The 19,740-nt window shown below is 40.5% G+C and overlaps 1 protein-coding gene across 12 annotated transcripts in view; it reads right to left on the minus strand.

The window, feature by feature from the left end:
* Positions 1-19,740, minus strand: part of myt1lb (myelin transcription factor 1-like, b) — a 131,922-nt gene that overhangs the window by 50,154 nt on the left and 62,028 nt on the right. For all 12 annotated transcript variants that reach the window (XM_017690797.2, XM_037542123.1, XM_017690802.2 and 9 more), the window contains 2 exons: positions 9,229-9,710; positions 2,833-3,936 (listed from right to left, as the gene is read on the minus strand). In XM_017690797.2, the coding sequence (XP_017546286.1) occupies positions 2,833-3,936; positions 9,229-9,710 (1,586 nt within the window). The remainder of the gene's footprint in view (positions 1-2,832; positions 3,937-9,228; positions 9,711-19,740) is intronic.

The following is a 19,740-nucleotide window of genomic DNA, read 5'->3' on the forward strand; positions in this document are numbered from 1 at the left end:
CAGGTCCTTCACTGTGTGCTTGTTCTCTAGCATTAAAGCTACAGAATATTTCCTAGCAGAATCCTTCTCTGGATTTATAAATAGCTAGATTGAGCACAGGCTACAACCCAGGGAAGAGATCTGCTGTCCTCCCAGCCCGTGAAGATTGCCATTACTTATGCCTGACAGGCCCAGGCTCTGATGTGGCCATGCTGGCCTATTTGAACAACATAAGCCACCACTGCCTGCACCGCAGGGATGGGAATGTTCAAATTGGTTGAGAAAGCTTGTCCCAGGGTCACAGCGAGGTCCCCCATGTGCATGTGAGCGAGAGAATGTACAACAGCAAATTGTGCACTACACTTCAGCTACAGAGTATTATTTTACAGAAGCCTTATGTACTCTATAGAGCACCAACATATGATGCTACATCTTACAGTATGTTGCTCCAAGGGTGTTCTAAATGTATCTATTTGCACTACTGCAACATTCTAGTACTATTCAAGGCCTAGCAATTCTCTGCTGTCATTAGAAAATGAAAAGGGGGTAGAGGTAAAAGGAAGAGAAGGAAAAAACAAGCTCTGAACATTTCTTTGATATAACAAGGGACACTTTTGAAAGGTTTAATTTCCACTCCTTAATATCCATTAGTCTATACATCATTTGAGATAGCATGATACCACTTTTTCTTTCCTGATACAATACCAATATCGGAATCTTGAGTATTGGCTAATACCTATCCAATGTTTTTTCTTTACAAACTACAACATTTTAAAATGACCTATTACTAATTGAAGCACTTGATTTAAGATGAGCATCTAAAAGACACTATCATGCTTGAAATACTACACAGCAAACAACATGACATCACGACTTGCTACTCAGTATATGCTACTGGATTTGTTGCAAGATTGAATCAGATTAAATCTTTTTTTCCCTCCAATGTCTGATCCAGCATTTCTGCTCATATCGACTTTATACCGATACCTTGTATCAGATTGTAGCCATCTCTGTTTGTCAAGAGACATTCATATTGTTAAGAGTGGCTGTTGTTTTCAAATGGTAAAAATATCAAAAACCAAAATAAATAGACCTGCAAGGTTTCTTTTGACGGCACTGAACTGCAAGCTTAACAGTGCTTAAATATTTAATTGTATAGAGATTTGATTTCTTTAAAAAAGTTCTTCACACAAGCATATCTTACTCACATGGCGATGGTGGTACAAAGTTACACATTACAGTGATGTGATTACTATTTTCCTTTGACAAAATAGTGTAATGCTTTACAGTTTAAATTCTTGTACCCTGAGGGAGAAGCGGCTTAGAAAATGGATGGATGGATGGATTCTTGTAATGACTGATCTTATAAGCATGACATTACTTGCAGTAGTTATATGTCTCTAACAGAGCAATATTAATTATGCGCAATGCTCTTTTTTTCCTCTATATAGATTATCCTGTCAAAGTAGCTCATCATGCTATAATGAAACTGATGGATAAAAATTCCCAGACTGAAGAGTATCACCTACATAGACCTGTATTCAGCAACAGCTCTATAAGCTTTACAGTTTATTTATGAAGACTGTATTTCTTTTTAGACCATTTCTACTAGATAGTTTCTAGGTGGTCAAGGACTAACAGCATGAGTTTTTCAAAATTTTAATCAAGCACAATTAAGCATAACCAAGCTGTCTCCTGTTTAAAGGCAGAGATAATGACAATGACAATGTAATTGGCTATTTCTTTCTAAATATATTTTGAACTGAAATGAGCTGCTGGGTTTAGGGGCAGTCATGGGCTGGAGGTTAGGGAACCCACCTTGTGACCTGAAGGTCACTGGTTCGATCCTCTTGGCCGACAGTACGTGATTGAAGTGCCCTTGAGCAAGGAACCTAACCCAAAACTGCTCCCCAGGTGCCATGGATAGGACTACCAACCACTCTAGGCAAGTGTGCTCACTGCCCCCCTAGTGTGTGCGTTCACTAGTGTGCATGTGTATGGGTGTTTCAATGCACGGATGGGTTAAATGTGGAGGTCTAATTCCCCTGTGTGCAAACACAGTTGGCTAATGGTTCTGAATTGTACTTTCCAGTTGGTACCGATTTGAAAGGTTTTTAAAGAGTAATGTAGAAGTCAAGTAATAAGTAATGAATTTTCTTCCACCTCTTTTCTGAGAATTTTGAAAATACAAAATATGGAAATAAAAAAAAGTATGGAAAAACCAGGCAACTGGAAAAATAATAATACGTATCACAAAAAATGGATAAAGTGGATAATTTGTTATCTAAAAAAGACGAATCCAGAAATGATGATGGAAGCAGATGTTTCAAATAAGTGATGATTTGGCAGGAATGGGTCCAATCAGAAATGTTTTCTCTGGTAACATTCCTAGGGTTTTGATGGGAAAAGGCAAAGTGGGACAACAACTTCAGCCCTCATTAAATAGGCCACTGCCTGCTCTGCTCAGTATTTCTGAACAGTCTAGGCTGCAGCAATGTACAGCGGACAGAGAGCTGTCACAACTGCTCTACAGAGAGCTAATAAAAGGGTCAAATCTGCATTGTATATACCACACATTGTGAGCATGTCACGTCATTTTCAAGAATTTGCACATAACCATAGTGAACAGAAACACTGATTTATTTGTATTTTCTTTCACCAACTTTTCAGAAATTCACTTACAATCAGTGAAATGATACTGAAAGATTATATAGGAAACCAAAAGTAGTTCCTCTATGGAAAAGAACCTTTTTGGCACCTTTATTTTTAAGGTCAATCATCAAGTATCATCCAAAAACATCAGTCGTTCCATAGTCAGTGTCACAAGACCATAGTAAGAGAATGCTCACCCACCTTTATGATAGTAGGGCTTCTTAAGGCTGTCATGATGTAGCCTTGCTTTGCGCTCCTCTGCACAGCTGAGCCTCAGGCCATGGTTCTCCTCATGGAGCTGCAGTCTGTCCCTCCTGGCCGCCTCCGAGGCCATCTTATCTCTCATGGCCTTGGCCCGCTCAGACTCCAGTGCTATGGCCTTCTCCAGGAGTGACAGATTGCCCTTGGTCATGTCAAACACTTCCTCGGAGCGGTCCGAGGCAATGGAGGTAGTGTCCTCATCACGATCATGGTAGCTCTCATACTCCCGGGCACAACTGGACAAGGTTTTGGAACGAGGGCTGAGCTGCTCCTCCAGCTTCATCAGGTTCACCATGTCTGAGTAGTTGCGCTCCAAGACACGTCGTTCCTCAGTGTTCTGCTGCTCCTGACAGTCTCCATAGCCCCCCTGGTGTACCAGGGTGTCATGGTGCAGCTGGTGGCTCTCCTGGTTGTGGTTGAGGCGCTCAGCTGGCTTTGTTTCGCTCAATTTGCGTGCCAGGTCAAAGCATTGGTTGCGTAAACACTCTAGACTGCTCAGGCATACCTCCTCATCACTCTCTTCAACTGTCTGGCCATTGCTGGCAAGCTTGCTTTGTGCACAACTGCTAGTGTTGCCATTACACCCATATCCACCAAGACCATTCATGTTCAAGTCTTCATTTTTGATATCTTCCTGATAGCTCCTGTCATCAAGGTTGTCAGAGAGCACAGCTCCATGACCCTGAGCCAGCAGCTTCAGAGAGTCAACCGTCTCCTTCACCACATCACTGTCCACATCCAGGCTCAGCTCATCTTTCTTAGAGCCATCCTCACCTTCATAATCTTCATCATATTCTTCCTCTTCTTCCTCATCATCCTCTTCTTCCTCCTCCTCTTCTTCTTCTTCCTCAGCACTGTTGGACGAGTTGCTGTTCATCTCGGACTCTGTCATGGCCCGGTAGGCAGCGTCCTCAGCAATCTTGCCCAGGTTGAGCAGAGACTTGGCCACCAGCTCATCATAGTTGTCGTATTCATCGTTGTTGTTGTCGTCCTTCTCCACTGTAGGACTAGGTTTAGTGTACTCGCCATTGATCTGGTTGCCTTCTGTGAAAAAGGAAAAAATTTGATGTTCAGTTCTTGGGGTTAGTAAACACTGCCTATATATTTAGATCTATAACCCTTCATATGGCTATACTGACAATGAAAAATTATTACTGCCACTCGTTTAATTTCATTAATGTATTTTCCTAGTTTGACCATTCAAATCATGCATAGTAATGCAGGCTGAAACCCAGCTGCTCATGTACTGCATTTTGCTATGGCAGAATCTGTGACTGCAGTCCTCTCTTTGAAATACAGCTTTTAAATACTTTTGGCACACTGTGCTGGACAGTGCTCAAGGGATACCTATGGATAAATCAATAAGCAACATACTAACAAAGCAACAGCAAAGTGCAAAGCTCCACTTCCCCTTGAGAGCCTCCACTGTGACAAGAATCCACAAGCTAAAGTAAAAGACTATAATCACTCATTTGTTAGAACATGCATCAGAAACTGGTAATAAAATTTGGAAACTGTTCACTTTATGGAAGACAAATGAGATTAACTGTGATTACACAAAATAATGCAGTTAATTGTATTTATTTTACTCATTCGGCAGCCTTGTATACAGTCATACGCAAAATTTTGAATAACTCCAGTTAAGTAACACATTCTTTACAGTGAACAAACTTAAATACAGCATTTATCTGCAAATTTAGGTGCACAATTTCTATACATTTGCGTCCAACATCCTGGGAAAAAACACAATATAAAGTATAAAATGTGCCAAAACCATTGCACAGGCTGCATTTTATGTTTTGATAAATTTACAGTTTTGGCAAGGGTGCCAAACTGTAAATGTATCAAATTAACCGTAATTGAGCATTAAAATGTTTTGACGTGTGTGACTATGTGTTAACTTATTTTCACTTAGAAAATTCACCCAACACAACTTGCACACGAAAACATAAAGGTATGTTCAAATGATAGTTTTTGTTAGAAATCTTCAGTAGCTTCTTCAAGATTGCATGTTGAATTTATGAGTAATGACTCAACATAGCCTGTTTAATTATTCCAGTCCGTGAGCTTTACGCGACATTATGTCACCAAAATCCTTTCGTTTCATTCTATTCATTTATACTAATCAATACAATCTCTAACAGTCCTTTTTATGGATTAATTAAAGCAGGCAAACTGCAAAAGCTTACTAAAGCACTTTTGTCAGTCGTCTCAGACTTTTATTCACAAGCCTCACTGCTACCTTCCCTTTCACATCTGCACCCTGAACTGTCAAGAGCACATTACCTGCATCACACTCACATTTACCTCCTGTAGCCCAGCGGGTGACAGAAAATAGCTTTTGAAGATTCAAGATAATAAGTGTGATCTTGATGTCATGGAAGAAGTGAGCATATCAACTGAGAATACACCTGAATCATACATTCCCACAAACCGGTTATCAGAATGTGCTTCAAGGACTGTTCATAGCGTCAACATTCATGTCAAGGCATACCGTGCGATTTGCAAGGCAGAGATGTCTAAAGGAATAATGCAGGAAATTAATGTGTGTCATAAAAGCTGCTTTGGACATTGAGGCTCCTGGTGGAGTCACAAGTGTGTTTTTCCACAGTAAGACCTACTTCAGGTCAGAGCCGAGGGTTTTATTTTCGTCTGATTTAAATGTGGCATGGAAAAGCAATTTGAAGAGCAATCAAGGTACACAAAGGAGACTGGGAAGTGAAACAGATTGAATGGGGGAGGGGGCACAGCGACGCTGAATTGGCCGGATTAGCAATGCTACAATGTGCATGCCATTGAACATGATAACAATGCCACTTCAGTTACATCTGAGAGATTGGGATCTTTTGCCACTTCTCCTTGGGAGCGCGTGTTTTGAAAGAAAGACGGCGTTCTGTCCTCCTGCCATTAGATGGCAATAAGGCAGTGAATGGAAGGCTTTGATAAAAGGTTCTTTGCTCTCCTGTCTGTTGATGGCAATGTCTACTACCAGTAGTACTACTACTACTATTAATAATAATAATAATAATAATAATAATAATAGTGATAATAATGTCTTGATATCGGTGGCAGCTCAAAGTGTTTTACAGACATCTGATAAAGCTTAACAGTAACAGACCAAACTATGAGTACTCATGTCAAATCATCTAAGACAATGAGACAAATTAAAAAGATAAATAAACACTCAGTTAAAGAGAAATTTTCAAATGTTTCTTAAAGGTGTGCACTGAGCTTTGACTGTCTAAAACAAGGTGGACTTTAGTTCCACAGTTTGGAAGTGTAATAGGCGAAAGAGGCCTCAGTTGAGCAAAAGGCCAGTTGAGAAATCTGTAATCATCAAAGAAATCTACAAACTTTCTATGAGCCGTGCAAATGGTACATTAAGCCCTGCTGTCCTCCTCAAAGGCCACACTTTGGAGACCTTAACAATGTTCAGAATGTGGGTGCCAGGTGCAAACGTGTGTTTGGGACAAACATGTGTGCTGTGCAGGCTTTATATGTGCTGTGTAATGTCATGCGTTTTCTTAATGAAATAATATGCTTGTCTACAGCATCTGAATTCAGATTCCTCCACCATGTTGGTCGGACAGCTACCAACAAAGCCAGATATTTTGATTGTTCAACAAGTGAATTTCCTTCACTTTTTTGAAGTTTAAAAAATGGGGAGTTTAAATGAGTTTAAAATATTACATAAACACTGTCAAAGTTACAAAACATTCCATTCACTTTCCAATCTATACAGTTAATATTTGGAAACTAAACTGCAAAAACAGTCTGTTTTGAACTCGTTGTTTCTCTGATGCCAGGAGAACACACCTATTCGGCTTATAACAGAGCAGCTCCGCTCAGTCAAATTGAGGTTCTCGGGAGTGTTTCAGCTCAGATTGCATTCTTTAATTTTTTATCAGAAAATAGCTCATTTACATGTAGTTAGTTTTAAAGGTACAGTAACAGCAACAGCTTTCATTCTAAGGGATAAAGAGAGGTTGGAAATTGAGTAATAAAAAAGAATTAATTACGACTTTTGGTGCAAGTATCATACATGAATATTGTAATATGTGAACCTCAAGGGGATAAATTAAATACAAGAAAAATGTAGGATCTTGGCCCATTAAGTACATAAGACAGATTATGACTGATGTTATGAATGACAAGGGAACTGATTGGCCACCTACTGTCATACCTAGAAGTGATTATAAAATCCAGTACCAGACACTGCAAGTGAGGTCCGGCTTCAAATAACCCTGTTTTAGACCCCAGCAAGATAATTTCGTGAGCTAATGCTAGCTAGATTAATTTAGCTGACATTGAGGGCTAGTCAAACTTTACCCTATTTTCCTGTGCTGGGTTGGTAGATATTTCAGCAACGGCGAAGTAGATTTTAAGCCATTTTTTTAATTAAAAATTGAATTTGACTTTGTTTTCCTTTTTGTCCACAGCAGCCAATCTTATGGAAGGATGTACTTTCCTAACAGGCTGTCTATACAGTGATGGCAGAATATCTCATTTTCCATGTGATTGTGAATGTGGATAAACTTCCATGCCTCTATGTGGAATCGAGTTGACTCTCATTCAGAGACCTGACTCTTTCTTGGATCGACTCCCAGGCCTGGCTTTAAAGTTTGCATGCACTATATATAGGACAGTACAGTCTCGTCCATTTCTCAGAGTACTCTATTGCTTAAAAAGACCTTCTCAGTTTTTGTTTTTTGTAGTTTTTACTTGTTGCTTCATTCTCCTTTCTTCTCAACATTTATTCATTAGCACACAGGATCTGCCATCTCTGTGTGAAAACAGAGCACATCATGAAGAGTTAAAGTCAACCACCTTAGAATCACCATTCGTAATTTAATTTGAAGGCGCTGTCAGATCTGATTGGTACAGGGTGGACCAAGGCTAAGTACTGTCCAGCCAGGTCTTCAAAGTGTGTGAGAGAGCTGAGACATTACTTAACTAATCTCATTCCAGCAGAGCACTGGGAAACCCACCCACTCGCACAGAACCTCAGACATTATGACCACGAGCATGCTGTCATAGCAGTCAGACCAGCAAGCTACTAATGTAATTCTGCAGCGAGTTTAAAATGCAGCTTATAAGACTGCAATGCTCTGGGCTGTGGAGCTTTCCATGTACAAAGTATGAGATGCACAGAAGCTTCTGTTGAGCCTATTTAAACTAATACACTGTTGTTTAAAAACCTAAATACAGCCCATAAACAACTGGACAGTAAAACAAATAAATGAAAGTCAAAATGATGAATGTGGCTAAGTTACTTCCATTTTCAGGTATTTTCATGGGGCAAATCATACAAATTACATGCCCAAATCATGCCAAATCCCACCATTTTATTTGGACGAAACTAACAGGACAGTTGGGTGCTTATGTCCTGGCCAGCTGTGTGTCACTGCATCATTAGTTCATGCACAGGAGAGCTATAAAAGGTCTAGAGTTGATTCTATTTGAAGCATTTGCATCTGGAGACTGTTGTCTGTCATTATGAGGACCAAAGAGCTGTCATGGAATAAAAACATATCAATCACAGACGCAGCCAAAGATGATATGTGTCATAATGACAGATTATACTGTTGAAAAGTCATAGCAAACAACCAGCAGGTCTGCAAAAGAAAGAGGGTTTACCATAAGATGCTAATACTCAATTTTAATTTATATAACTAATTAATTAATTATATTAACACTTATGGAGTTTGAATATATATATATATATAATAAAGAATATATATATATATATATATATATATATATATATATATATATATATATATATATATATATATATATATATATATATAATAAATCTCATGGGCTGCCAACTGAATATAATGTCCGCATGCAGTATGGTATAGCATAGTAAATTATAGTACAGCGTATTGGTACAACCTGCGGCTACTTGTAGAACAAAGAGTCTGACTAAACTGGGCATCAGCAAGATAGCGAGTATGTGGAGGAGCGGAGGCAATGTTTTGAAGGGGCTGTTTTTAGCCTGATACTGAGACCACACTGAAGGTTGCAGTACAAACATCCAACTGCACCTCAAATTACGGTGACCTTCCTCCAAAGAACTTGAGCTGCCAATTCCCCCTCCCTCTGGTCCTTTTCTGGAGGACAATGCCCACTATTTAACTTCGGTTTCATTTAACTCCACTTTGTTCTTACTCATAAAGAGCATAGTCACATATAAAGTAATTGTTGTGAGCCAAAAACGAGAAAAAGCACAACAGCTTAAATGATGTCATGTATCTTAAGAAACAACTTTTCTGGAGTAGCTATGAAATGTTTACATGCTAGATGGAAAACAGAAAAGATTTGCCCTCTCACCTTGATCCTGAATGTGCTGATGCTCTTCTTCGTCGTCTTCTTCCTCTCCCTTCTCATCGTCTTCCTCTTCTTCATCCTCCCCCTCACCTTCCTCTCCCTCCTCATCCTCCACCACTTCCTCTTCTTCCTGCTCCGCCTCTTCCTCCTCTCCATTCTCCACCTCTCCTTCCTCTTGCTCCACTTGTTCCTCATTGTCCGTATACTCTTCCTCCACTTCCTCCTCACCTTCTCCTTCTTCCTCCTCCTCTTCTTCTTCCTCCTCCTCCTCTTCCTCTTCCTCTGCCGCTTCCTCCTCTTCCTCCTCCTCTTCCTCTTCCTCTTCTTCTTTCTCATCCATCTCGTCCTCGACCGCCTCAGCCTCGTAGCAGTCCTCCATGGGCTGCAGCTCAGTGTGTGTTAGAAAGGCCTTTCTTTTGGCCGCTGGCTCGAGGGGCTGCCTGTCGTGTGTTTTCCTCTTCTTGGCCAGAGGGCAGCCGTACACACTGCATGGGGAGAGATAAGAGAGAGCCAATTAAAAAGCTGGCCTGCTTCAATTCAGCTGTTTCTCCCCTGGTCTCTGTGCAGCCCCTGCGCATGCACAACACAGCATGTCATTCAAGCTCGCAATAGGCTATTTTTAGAAGCTAGCCAAAATTCTGCAGAGTGTGCGCCATATTAAAAGTTATAAATGTTTTTTGTGACATTAAAACAAAGCCATCAGTGACTGGCCTTAGTACCAACTCCTCAACACTAACTAGTTTTAATACAAGAGGTTACATACAGTGCAGTAAGTGTGGGTGAAATGGCAAAAATACATCACAATATTTTAAGACATTTCTCGATACATCACAATATGCAGTTTTTTGAAGGATTCTCATACTGTCCTGCACTAAATCCAACAGGACTAATTATGCTCTCTTTGTAATCACACACACAGTTTGGTGTTCTGTATGTACTGACAATGTCCACAATATGTTAAATATTGGACATTGTGATGCAATTTATTCATGATAAAGTATTGTCATATTGCCCAAATCTACAGTGTAGGCAATAAGTAAGAATGAATAGTGCATTTTTGTTTTCTTGGACACATTGGATTCAAAATGAAACAATAACAATGAGGTTAAAGCACCGAATGTTAAAGGTTTTCAGGGGCATTAATGACTAAATTGGTTAAAACAAATAGGAAATAGAGCTCTTTTAACCCCTTAAAAGGCCAAGGTCCACTGATTTTGTCCACTGCGTAATACTATAACTTAAGAATACCTCCACCAGTTTACACTGAAGTCCCTGTAGTTACTGAATAATAAGCTTTAGTATGTAATACATGCCCACCAAATTCCATGGGACTATCTGTGATAACACAAATTCAAATTTCTTAAATAAGCTTGTTATTTATAATTGTATAATTGTATAATATAAAAGTTAGTGACCCACAGACATAACAAGATATTGGTGCTCTTCCATGTTGATGCTCTTCTACAGTAATGCTGTTCCTGCTTGCATAATAGGCTATTTGCCTTCAGACTTGTCTTCAGTAAATGAAATACACACTCACTGAAATTTAAGCTCAGGTTATTTACTCGAAAATTTCACTTTTTTATGGCCCAAAAAAGTCCATAGCTGCTTTAGTAGCATGTATTGTGTCATTGTCCTGCTACAACAAAAAGCACTATCCTAACGGCTTATACTAAGACCCACACATATCAATGCCACCAAGTTTCACAGATTAGCTGGTAAGCTTTGTATCATGATATTACAGAAATTGTCAGCTGGTCTTTTGACTGGACTATGTATTATGGTAAACCCATCCGAGGGAGTGGTCTTATTGATCTATTTAGTGTTTTTTTGTTCATGAATTTCTACTCTAATGTGTGCTACAATGGTCTGTGTGATCGTTTGCTATGGTATAATTACTTATGGCCCTCTGAAAGGGGAAACTATATATAAAAGGGTATGTTATTCCTATATGCTTCACTAAATATACAACCCCAATTCCAATGAAGTTGGGACGTTGTGTAAAACATAAATTTCATCAAAAGATACAGAGAATCTGGAGAAATCTCTGCAAGTAAGTGGCAAGGCAGAAAACCAACATTGAATGCCCATGACCTTCGATCCCTCAGGCAGCACTGCATTAAAAACCGACATCATTCTGTAATGGATATTACCACATGGGCTCAGGAACACTTCAGAAAACCACTGTCAGTGAACACAGTTCGTCGCTCCATCTACAAGTGCAAGTTAAATCTCTGCCATGCAAAGCGAAAGCCACATATCAACAACACCCAGAAACGCCGCCGGCTTCTCTGGGCCTGAGCTCATCTGAGATGGACTGACACAAAGTGGAAAAGTGTCCTGTGGTCTGATGAGTCCACATTTCAAATTGTTTTTGGAAATCATGGACGTCGTGTCCTCCAGGCCAAAGAGGAAAAGGACTGTCCAGATTGTTATCAGTGCAAAGTTCAAAAGCCAGCATCTCTGATGGTGTGGGGGTGTGTTAGTGCCCATGGCATGGGTAACTTGCACATCTGTGAAGGCACCATTAATGCTGAAAGGTACATACAGGTTTTGGAGCAACATATGCTGCCATCCAAGCAACGTCTTTTTCAGGGATGTCCCTGCTTTTTTCAGCAAGACAATACCAAGCCACATTCTGCATGTGTTACAACAGCGTGGCTTCGTAGTAAAAGAGTGCATGTACTAGACTGGCCTGCCTGCAGTCCAGACCTGTCTCCCATTGAAAATGTGGGGCGCATTATGAAGCGCAAAATATGACAAAAGAGACCCCGAACTGTTGAGCAACTGAAGTTGTACATCAAGCAAGAATGGTAAAGAATTCCACCTACAAGGTGATGTAACAAAGTGGTAAACATGCTCCTGTCCCAACTTCTTTGGAATGTGCAGGCATCAAATTCAAAATGAGTGAATATTTGCAAAAAACAATAAAGTGTATCCGTTTGAGCATTAAATATCTTGTCTTTGTAGTGAATTCAATTAAATATATAGGTTGAAAGTGACAAAACATCATATTCTGTTTTTATTTATGTTTTACACAAAGTCCCAACTTCATTAGAATTGGGGTTGTACTTGATTTAAAATCAGTCACACCATAAAAATCATCTGTGGGCATTTCGAATCTGTACACCTTTAACCTTTAATTCTAAAGGACATTTAGAATTAAACACAAAACTAGCATTGTTAGGTATGCAAGCAGGACACGCAATATGATTTTAATAGCATTCAAACATAATTTCCATATATATATATATATATATATATATATATATATATATATATATATATATATATACTCACCGGCCACTTTATTAGGTACAAATGTTCAAGTGCTTATTAACACAAATAGCTAATCAGCCAATCACGTGGCCGCAACTCAATGCATTTAGGCATGTACAGGTGGTCAAGACAACTTGCTGAAGTGCAAACAGAGCATCAGAATGGGGAAGAAAGGTGATTTAAGTGACTGGCATGGTTGTTGGTGCCAGATGGGCTGGTCTGAGTTTTTCAGAAACTGCTGATCTACTGGGATTTTCACGCACAACATCTCTAGGGTTTACAGAGAATGGACAGAAAAAGAAAATGTCCAGTGAGCGGCAGTTGTGTGGACGAAAATGCTTTGTTGATGTGAGAGGTCAGAGGAGAATGGGCAGACTGGTTCAAGATGATAGAAAGGCAACAGGAACTCAAATAACCAACCAAAATCAACACCTTGTTGAAAGTATGCCATGAAGAATTGAGGCAGTTCTGAAGGCAAAATGGGGTCCAACCTTTTACGAGCAAGTACCTAATAAAGTGGCCGGTGAGTGTATATATATATATATATGAAAGGTTCCAAGATTAAGCAAAACCCATATTGTTCTCTGTCAAAGATTAAAGGATGAACGGGAAGCCTTATATAAATGTAAACATCGGCAGAGAGCCACTACCCATGGCTGAAAAACACAGGCACCAATGGTAAACACCCACATAGCAGTTGGGAGATTATGGGGTGATTAATTGCATCTTGCACCTGAAACTAAAATATATTCTATAGATCCACCTGGCAGAAGGAGTGAATGCCGTAATCTGATAATCTGTGTATTCAGTCAGAATACTGACTGCTGGCGATTAATCTATTTCACTCGTTGAACCACAGGGAGTCAGTAACGACCCATTTCTCAGAACTGCACAACACCCTTAGTGAATGTACAACTTCAGTGGAATACAACACAAACGCACTGGCATGGGGGACGGCTCTGTGTTTTCTGGACTACCAGGGGCTTTCCAGTCTCTAGTTAAGAGCCATTCAGCTATGAAAAGCTCCTGATTCTCGTTGCAGCAGCATTCGTCTCTGTTCACTAGTCAGATTTGGAGGGTGCTATGAAGAAATAAAAGGCATTAGGCAGGGGGATTGCAGCTGAAGTGTATTCATGACACAGGCTGGCAGCGGAGGTGTGCTTTTTGGGCGGCTGAAAGTGAAACTGGCACCGGTGAAACTCAGCACTCTGTCAAGGTCAATCCTGCACGCTGTGGAATGGTTGCCAGTCCATTAGGTGCATTTAGACTGATGGACACTAAACGGCCTGCTCTAAACTGCCTTGGTCCTTGCTACACATTAAAATGACCATTGTTAATAGTGGTTATCTTGCTTCACATCAATAGTAAAGTCTAAGATGTACCTCATCCAACAGTCCCTGCCTCCCTCACCTGCACTGAAGCAGTGGTAGCAGGATATTAAACTATGATAAACTCAATCTATAATTAGAATGTATTTAATCAGGTTGGCAAAAATCTTTGTATGTAAACACAGCCAATGTGGTCCAGATAAAAAATTCTCACGCTGTATTCAGGTTCTGACTAAAATTTCAGATGTGATTAAAGCTATAGCAGGGATTAATAGATAAACACTGCCACAGTGAAGATGACTAAACAGCCCAAAGTGTTTGCTGTACTTTTACGTCTTTTCTTTTGCTCAGTTGGGGTCCATCGTGGGCTGGAGGTTAGGGATCCAGCTCTATGACCAGAAGGTTGCCAGTTCAATCCCCATAGCTGACAATATGTGACTGAAGTGCCCTTGAGCAAGACCCCCAACTGTTTCAAGCTTTTGTTTTTTCAATGATGTATCGACAGTGTTAACACTATTGATAACTTGGCCATGCTGGACATTAGGGAGGAGCTTAGAACAACTGCCCCCCCCCGCCCCCAACCTTTGACACAAGCGCACACACAAACACTTTTAATCCAACTTCTCCCTTGTGGTCCAACCAACACACCAAGTCTCAGGCCCAAATTACCCGGTGTCCATCAGTCAGCCAGGCCAGCCCACTGGCAGGCTCAATCTCCCTGGACTGGGAGATTACTTAATGGGCTGACCCTGTCCACCCAGGGCGTCATATCATTAATTGGAGCCTGACGCAGGAACTCATTCCTGGACTGACAGCCATGCCTGCCTCTCCTCGCTCTCCAGGGAGCGCTCCACTGCACTGTGATCAATAGTACTTGTGACCAAACATCTCCAAAGCACATTAAAATGCCACTCATTCTGTCTCCCTAAACCCCAAATAAATCAAACCCGCTCCCCTGCGGCCTCGGTCAGGAACGGACAGACGGACAGGAGGAGAGGCAAAGCAAGGGAGGAAGAGAGACACGCCCTGTCTGTCCAATCATGTCTAGGGCTGTCTGGGAGGACAAGACCGAGGAGGACAGAAGACCCTCTAGATGCGTCAATGTGAAGGGTGACTGGCATTGCTAATGTGAACGCTGCAGCCACTGACACCTATTTACACTCGCAGCCCAGCAGGCATAATTCAAGTATTCAAGAGTTCAATCAGTTAATTTCAGTGCATTCTGAAAAACATTGTAAGAACATGTGTGACTCCTTTTTTACCCTATTTGGAAATGACAATGAGAATGTATGGAAACCGAATTACAAATACTCAGGTTTTTGTGATGTCACCAAAAACAATGCATTTACAAATGTCCACTTCTGAGAAAAACAGCAGCAGCAAATTTCCAAATTTTACCTTTTTCGTTAATTTCCTTTCATCAATAACTCTCTCTTATCAACTACACATCCTTTCAGACCCATAGTGTTAAGTTGTCTTCTCACAATGGATGGATGGACAACGACAGCAGTGGATTTTTCAGATCTGAAGCAAGAGTGAAGCTTGATTTTCTCCTCTCTCTCAAAGATAAAAACTTTAAGTGATGGGGATAGTTTTGGTGGTCTATGGTGGACTTCTAGGAGCCCTTTTTTCTCTTTAACTTTTAATACTTTTTGACTCCAGTTTTGGAAACTCCTGATATTTCACTTTTCAGTTTCCTTTGCCTTTCCCCTTCCTTATGCAAGTAGATTATCTCATATTTAGTCTCAGGAATACCTCCTGAAAAGTGAATAACTTATATTTAATGGCTATCTTAACCACAAATTAAATAAATGAATGTTGGTCTCTGACTTTTGCTCAGTACTGCACATGAAGAGAATTATTATAGGATGTTTTCAGCCTCTGCGTCTGGTGTACCTATGAGTGTGTGTGTGTGTGTGTGTGTGTGTGTGTTGGCCTTGATGCCTAAAGCTGATGACTCATTCATGGAGGGTGTCTTGGCTCTGATACATTCCCTGTTCTATTAGCGCACGATCTTGAAGGCACAGACGCACACACACTGCTCAGTGCACACTGCAACTGAAATTCCACAGACACATAAGCTAGTTGAATAAAAATAGAAAAAAGCACTGAAAGTACTGTGCTTGTGCAGAGAGGCTGAGTTAGTGCTGAAGACTTTTTTCCTGACAATTTCTGTAATCACTCTTGTCTCTGTGTGGGTCGGCATGCGACATCTTTGTGCCACCACTGAGTTTTGTATTTTTCGTCTAATAGACTGTGGTTAAACCTCCAGGGGTCCTTAGATTTGGAAGAAGAGAATCATTTACACAGCGACAAAAAAGATAATAGTCAAAATAGGTCGCTTAAATGACAACACAACATGCGCTCGGCACAGAGAGTGGTCTTCTAAATAGACTCTTCTGCAGTCGCAAAAATCCAGCAGCACTCGTACATTGTGCACTGCCACACAACTGTCTAATTTAAGTGCTGCGTTAGCACTAATGCTAAAGCTCGTTCTCGGCGGGGGTCCGGGTTTTAGCTGGTCATTACCGTGGTGCGCTATTTGTCTCTCTGATGTTTGGTGGCAGTGAATGGGGGCGAAGGATGGCGTTGAAACACTCCGAACAGTGCAGTCTTGTCGTATGAGTGCACCTCTTGCTGTGCCCCTATCCAGCAGGATCTATAGGCACGTGTGGCAAGAGCGCCGTCGCCATGGTGATCTCCCGCTCAAATCCAAGTGGGATTTGCCATCTTGGCAGGCAGACAGGCAGGGAGCCAGCAGGAGGAAAAAGCAGGGGGGTTGGAGCTGGGGGGGATGTACAGCGATGATATTAGACCTAACAGACTCCTTCCATCGAAAAGTCAAACAAAAGAGGCTCCATTATGCTGGTGAATCCATCAACCACTGCCGTCTCCTGGGCGTTCACTGTGCTTCCACCCAGATGCATGCACAGCCCCAGAGTGGAAAGAGCAATACTTTCCATATCTCTACACTCAACCGGAACAACAAGAAGTTATTCAGTGATAAATTATAGAATTATCTTGAACCTTTAGAGTGATTTATCATCAAAATAGCCATCTTGAGATCACTTCTTTGCAAATACAAGGCATTCAGATGCATTCAGTCATTCATTTTGGATTCATCCACAGCTCTGTTCATCACTCTGGAGCCACAAATACATCGAAAACTTCTTAATTTCAATACACTGTAATCATGCAATGCTGCATAATAATGGCACTACATTGGGATCAATCTACAATAAAATTAGTTTAACATTAGTAGATACATGTATATCGAATATATATGATGCTTAATATACTCTTCACAGTACTTAGCTGAACAGCATGTGAATACATACACACACACACACACACACACACACACACACACACACACACACACACACACACACACACACACACCATTGCTCCCACATCTTGAGCCTCCCAGGCAGCCTCCATTCAGCCGGATACAGTATGAGTGTGAATACCAATGAGGGGGGGATTCTTGCTCTCAGCAGTAGCCTGAAGGAATGTTACAGTGGCAGGTGCTTTAAGAAGAGCTCTCCTGACAAACACACACCACCTATTAAACCACATGCAGTACATATTTGCAATGTAATATGCTGTTCTGCTGTAACAAAGTCTGTTTCCTCCGCAAAGAACCATTTATTGGTCAAGCTGTATAATTATTATTTGTGTCAAAGCTCACGCATTATTAACACATTAAAGGTAACAGATTATAAATGCATTAATGCATTTTCCTGGCTTGCCCTTTTAACCATCTGTAGTTCCAACTTGAAGCCCAGCTGCTCACGTCCTGTGTGACTGTAGTCATCTCATTCAAATATAACATTCAAATACAACAGTCGCCCTCTGTGACTGTAGTCGTCTCATTCAAATACAACTTTTAAATGACAGGAAGTTAAGTGACGGCTCACTTAATAAAAACAGGAGTTATTTCTCTAATCATATGCGGTAAGACCCAGTTTGATGAATATGAATTAAGTCTAGTCTCAGACTAGATTAATTGTAAATTAGGCCTGTCATAATCGAGAAATTTCATCATGGTATGCAACTATTTATGTACAAGCCTAAAGTGGCCAATTCGCCATCATGCTTCCTAGCTGTCTACACTTAGTAGTTCCCAATTGATGACAGAAACAGCTTAAGCTCAAATAAACAAACATTACTCACTATTGTCCTCTAAAGGTGTTATAGCACCAAGCACCAAGTTAGAAGCTAGAACTTTTTCATAAGGCCCATTACTCAATGAAAGCATTTTCAGATTCATTTACATGTATTTGCCTCAACCAAACTGATTGTAGCCTCCTCCACTTTGTCTTTGTTGCGATATAAACATACAATTGTGAAAGTTAGCAACTGTGAAAAATAATAGTTTTATAATTGTCAGATAAAATTATTGTGATTATGTAATAGGTGTGACAGGCCTATGGTGAAACACAATAAAAAATAGTTTCAGTCTAGGTTTAAGCTTAACCTGGGTCTTGGAAACTAGACTAACTAGAAAATAGAATGCCATTGTTTTCTGATACGTACATGTACTGTAAAACAATTAAAGCAAGTCCCTTATCGACAACTGTCTCCATGTCATGTCTTTGAGGGTTATGACACAGATATAAAGTCAGTTCGACAGCACTCCTGTCAGACATGTTGACTCTAAGCTAACCCATGGGCAGCAGGGCTGGTACTGTGTGCTTAGCATGCGCTCAGGCTGCTGTGAGAGGCTGTTAGTTAATTACAGCAGTGGTGGCCTGCGCAGGTCCTCAGGGTGCTGCCTACAATACAGGGCTTTCCTAATCCACCAGCACGTTTAGACCTCCTACACCCAGGTGAGGTGGCATTGCAGCAATGTAATTGCTCCAATTAATCAACCAGCAAAGTAAACAATGAAATTCTGACTGTTCCACACTCCTACAGGACTACATGCTCATGTCATACATACATATACAGTGTGTCTCACATTTGGAGGATAGATAGATTTTTATTTTTCAAGTGAAAGTTGATTTTTTTAAGAACAGACATATTTCGACTGGCAAAATATTGCCAATATTCTAAGTTTTTCTATTATCATGAGGACTTTCAGAAGGAAAGAACACAAACACACAGAACACAAACTGTGGTCTACATGCTGTGTTCCCATGAAAGAGGAAGATCTCTCACGTGAATAGAAAAGCAACTTTCAAAGAAACCGTAACAACCAAAAATAAACCAGAAATATGCAAGATTAAAGTAGAATGTAAGCATGGTATAAGAGAGGAGAGCTGGTGGAAAAGCTTATTCCCTTTGGATAAATAGCCTTGAATTCCAGGAGAAATAGTATCATCTGGATTCATATAACCACTGGTTAGAAATCAACTCGGTTACATGAGGGATGTCTTCGCTTTTTCTGGTAAAAACAAGAATTCAAGACTTCAAATCCTCACTTTCATTTGCAAGAATTCAAATAGCATTCATTCCAATTGCTAAATAGTTCTAATGAATAAATCAAATCAGCCTCTGAAATGACAATTTCATATTCATTTCACTGTATATGTGACAAACTTAGGAAGCAAGTACACATCTTTGCCAGGCCTTCATTTTTAAATGATAGAGTCCTAGAACACTGAGTAGTGAAGGATCTGGCATGCTGGGGAGGTCCTGGAGCAAAATAAAAAAGTGCAAGATGCGCAACTCAGTGTGAGCTTTCCCTCAACATTAGATCTTACACCTATCTGGTGTGTTACCAAGGCTTGAAAGCATCAAAGATCCTCTGATATGTGGCATGAGAAGTTAATACACTGAAGCCAGTGGTTTGGCTCACTGAGCCCTTTTCAGGAATAAACAATCACAGCAGTAGTGGTGCATTTGCGAGTGATAAACAGCATGTACCCAAATAGAAGTCGAAAGTCAAGAGATGACACAGCAT

The sequence above is a fragment of the Pygocentrus nattereri genome, chromosome 10 (genome assembly GCF_015220715.1).
Source record: "Pygocentrus nattereri isolate fPygNat1 chromosome 10, fPygNat1.pri, whole genome shotgun sequence".
Taxonomy (NCBI): domain Eukaryota; kingdom Metazoa; phylum Chordata; class Actinopteri; order Characiformes; family Serrasalmidae; genus Pygocentrus; species Pygocentrus nattereri.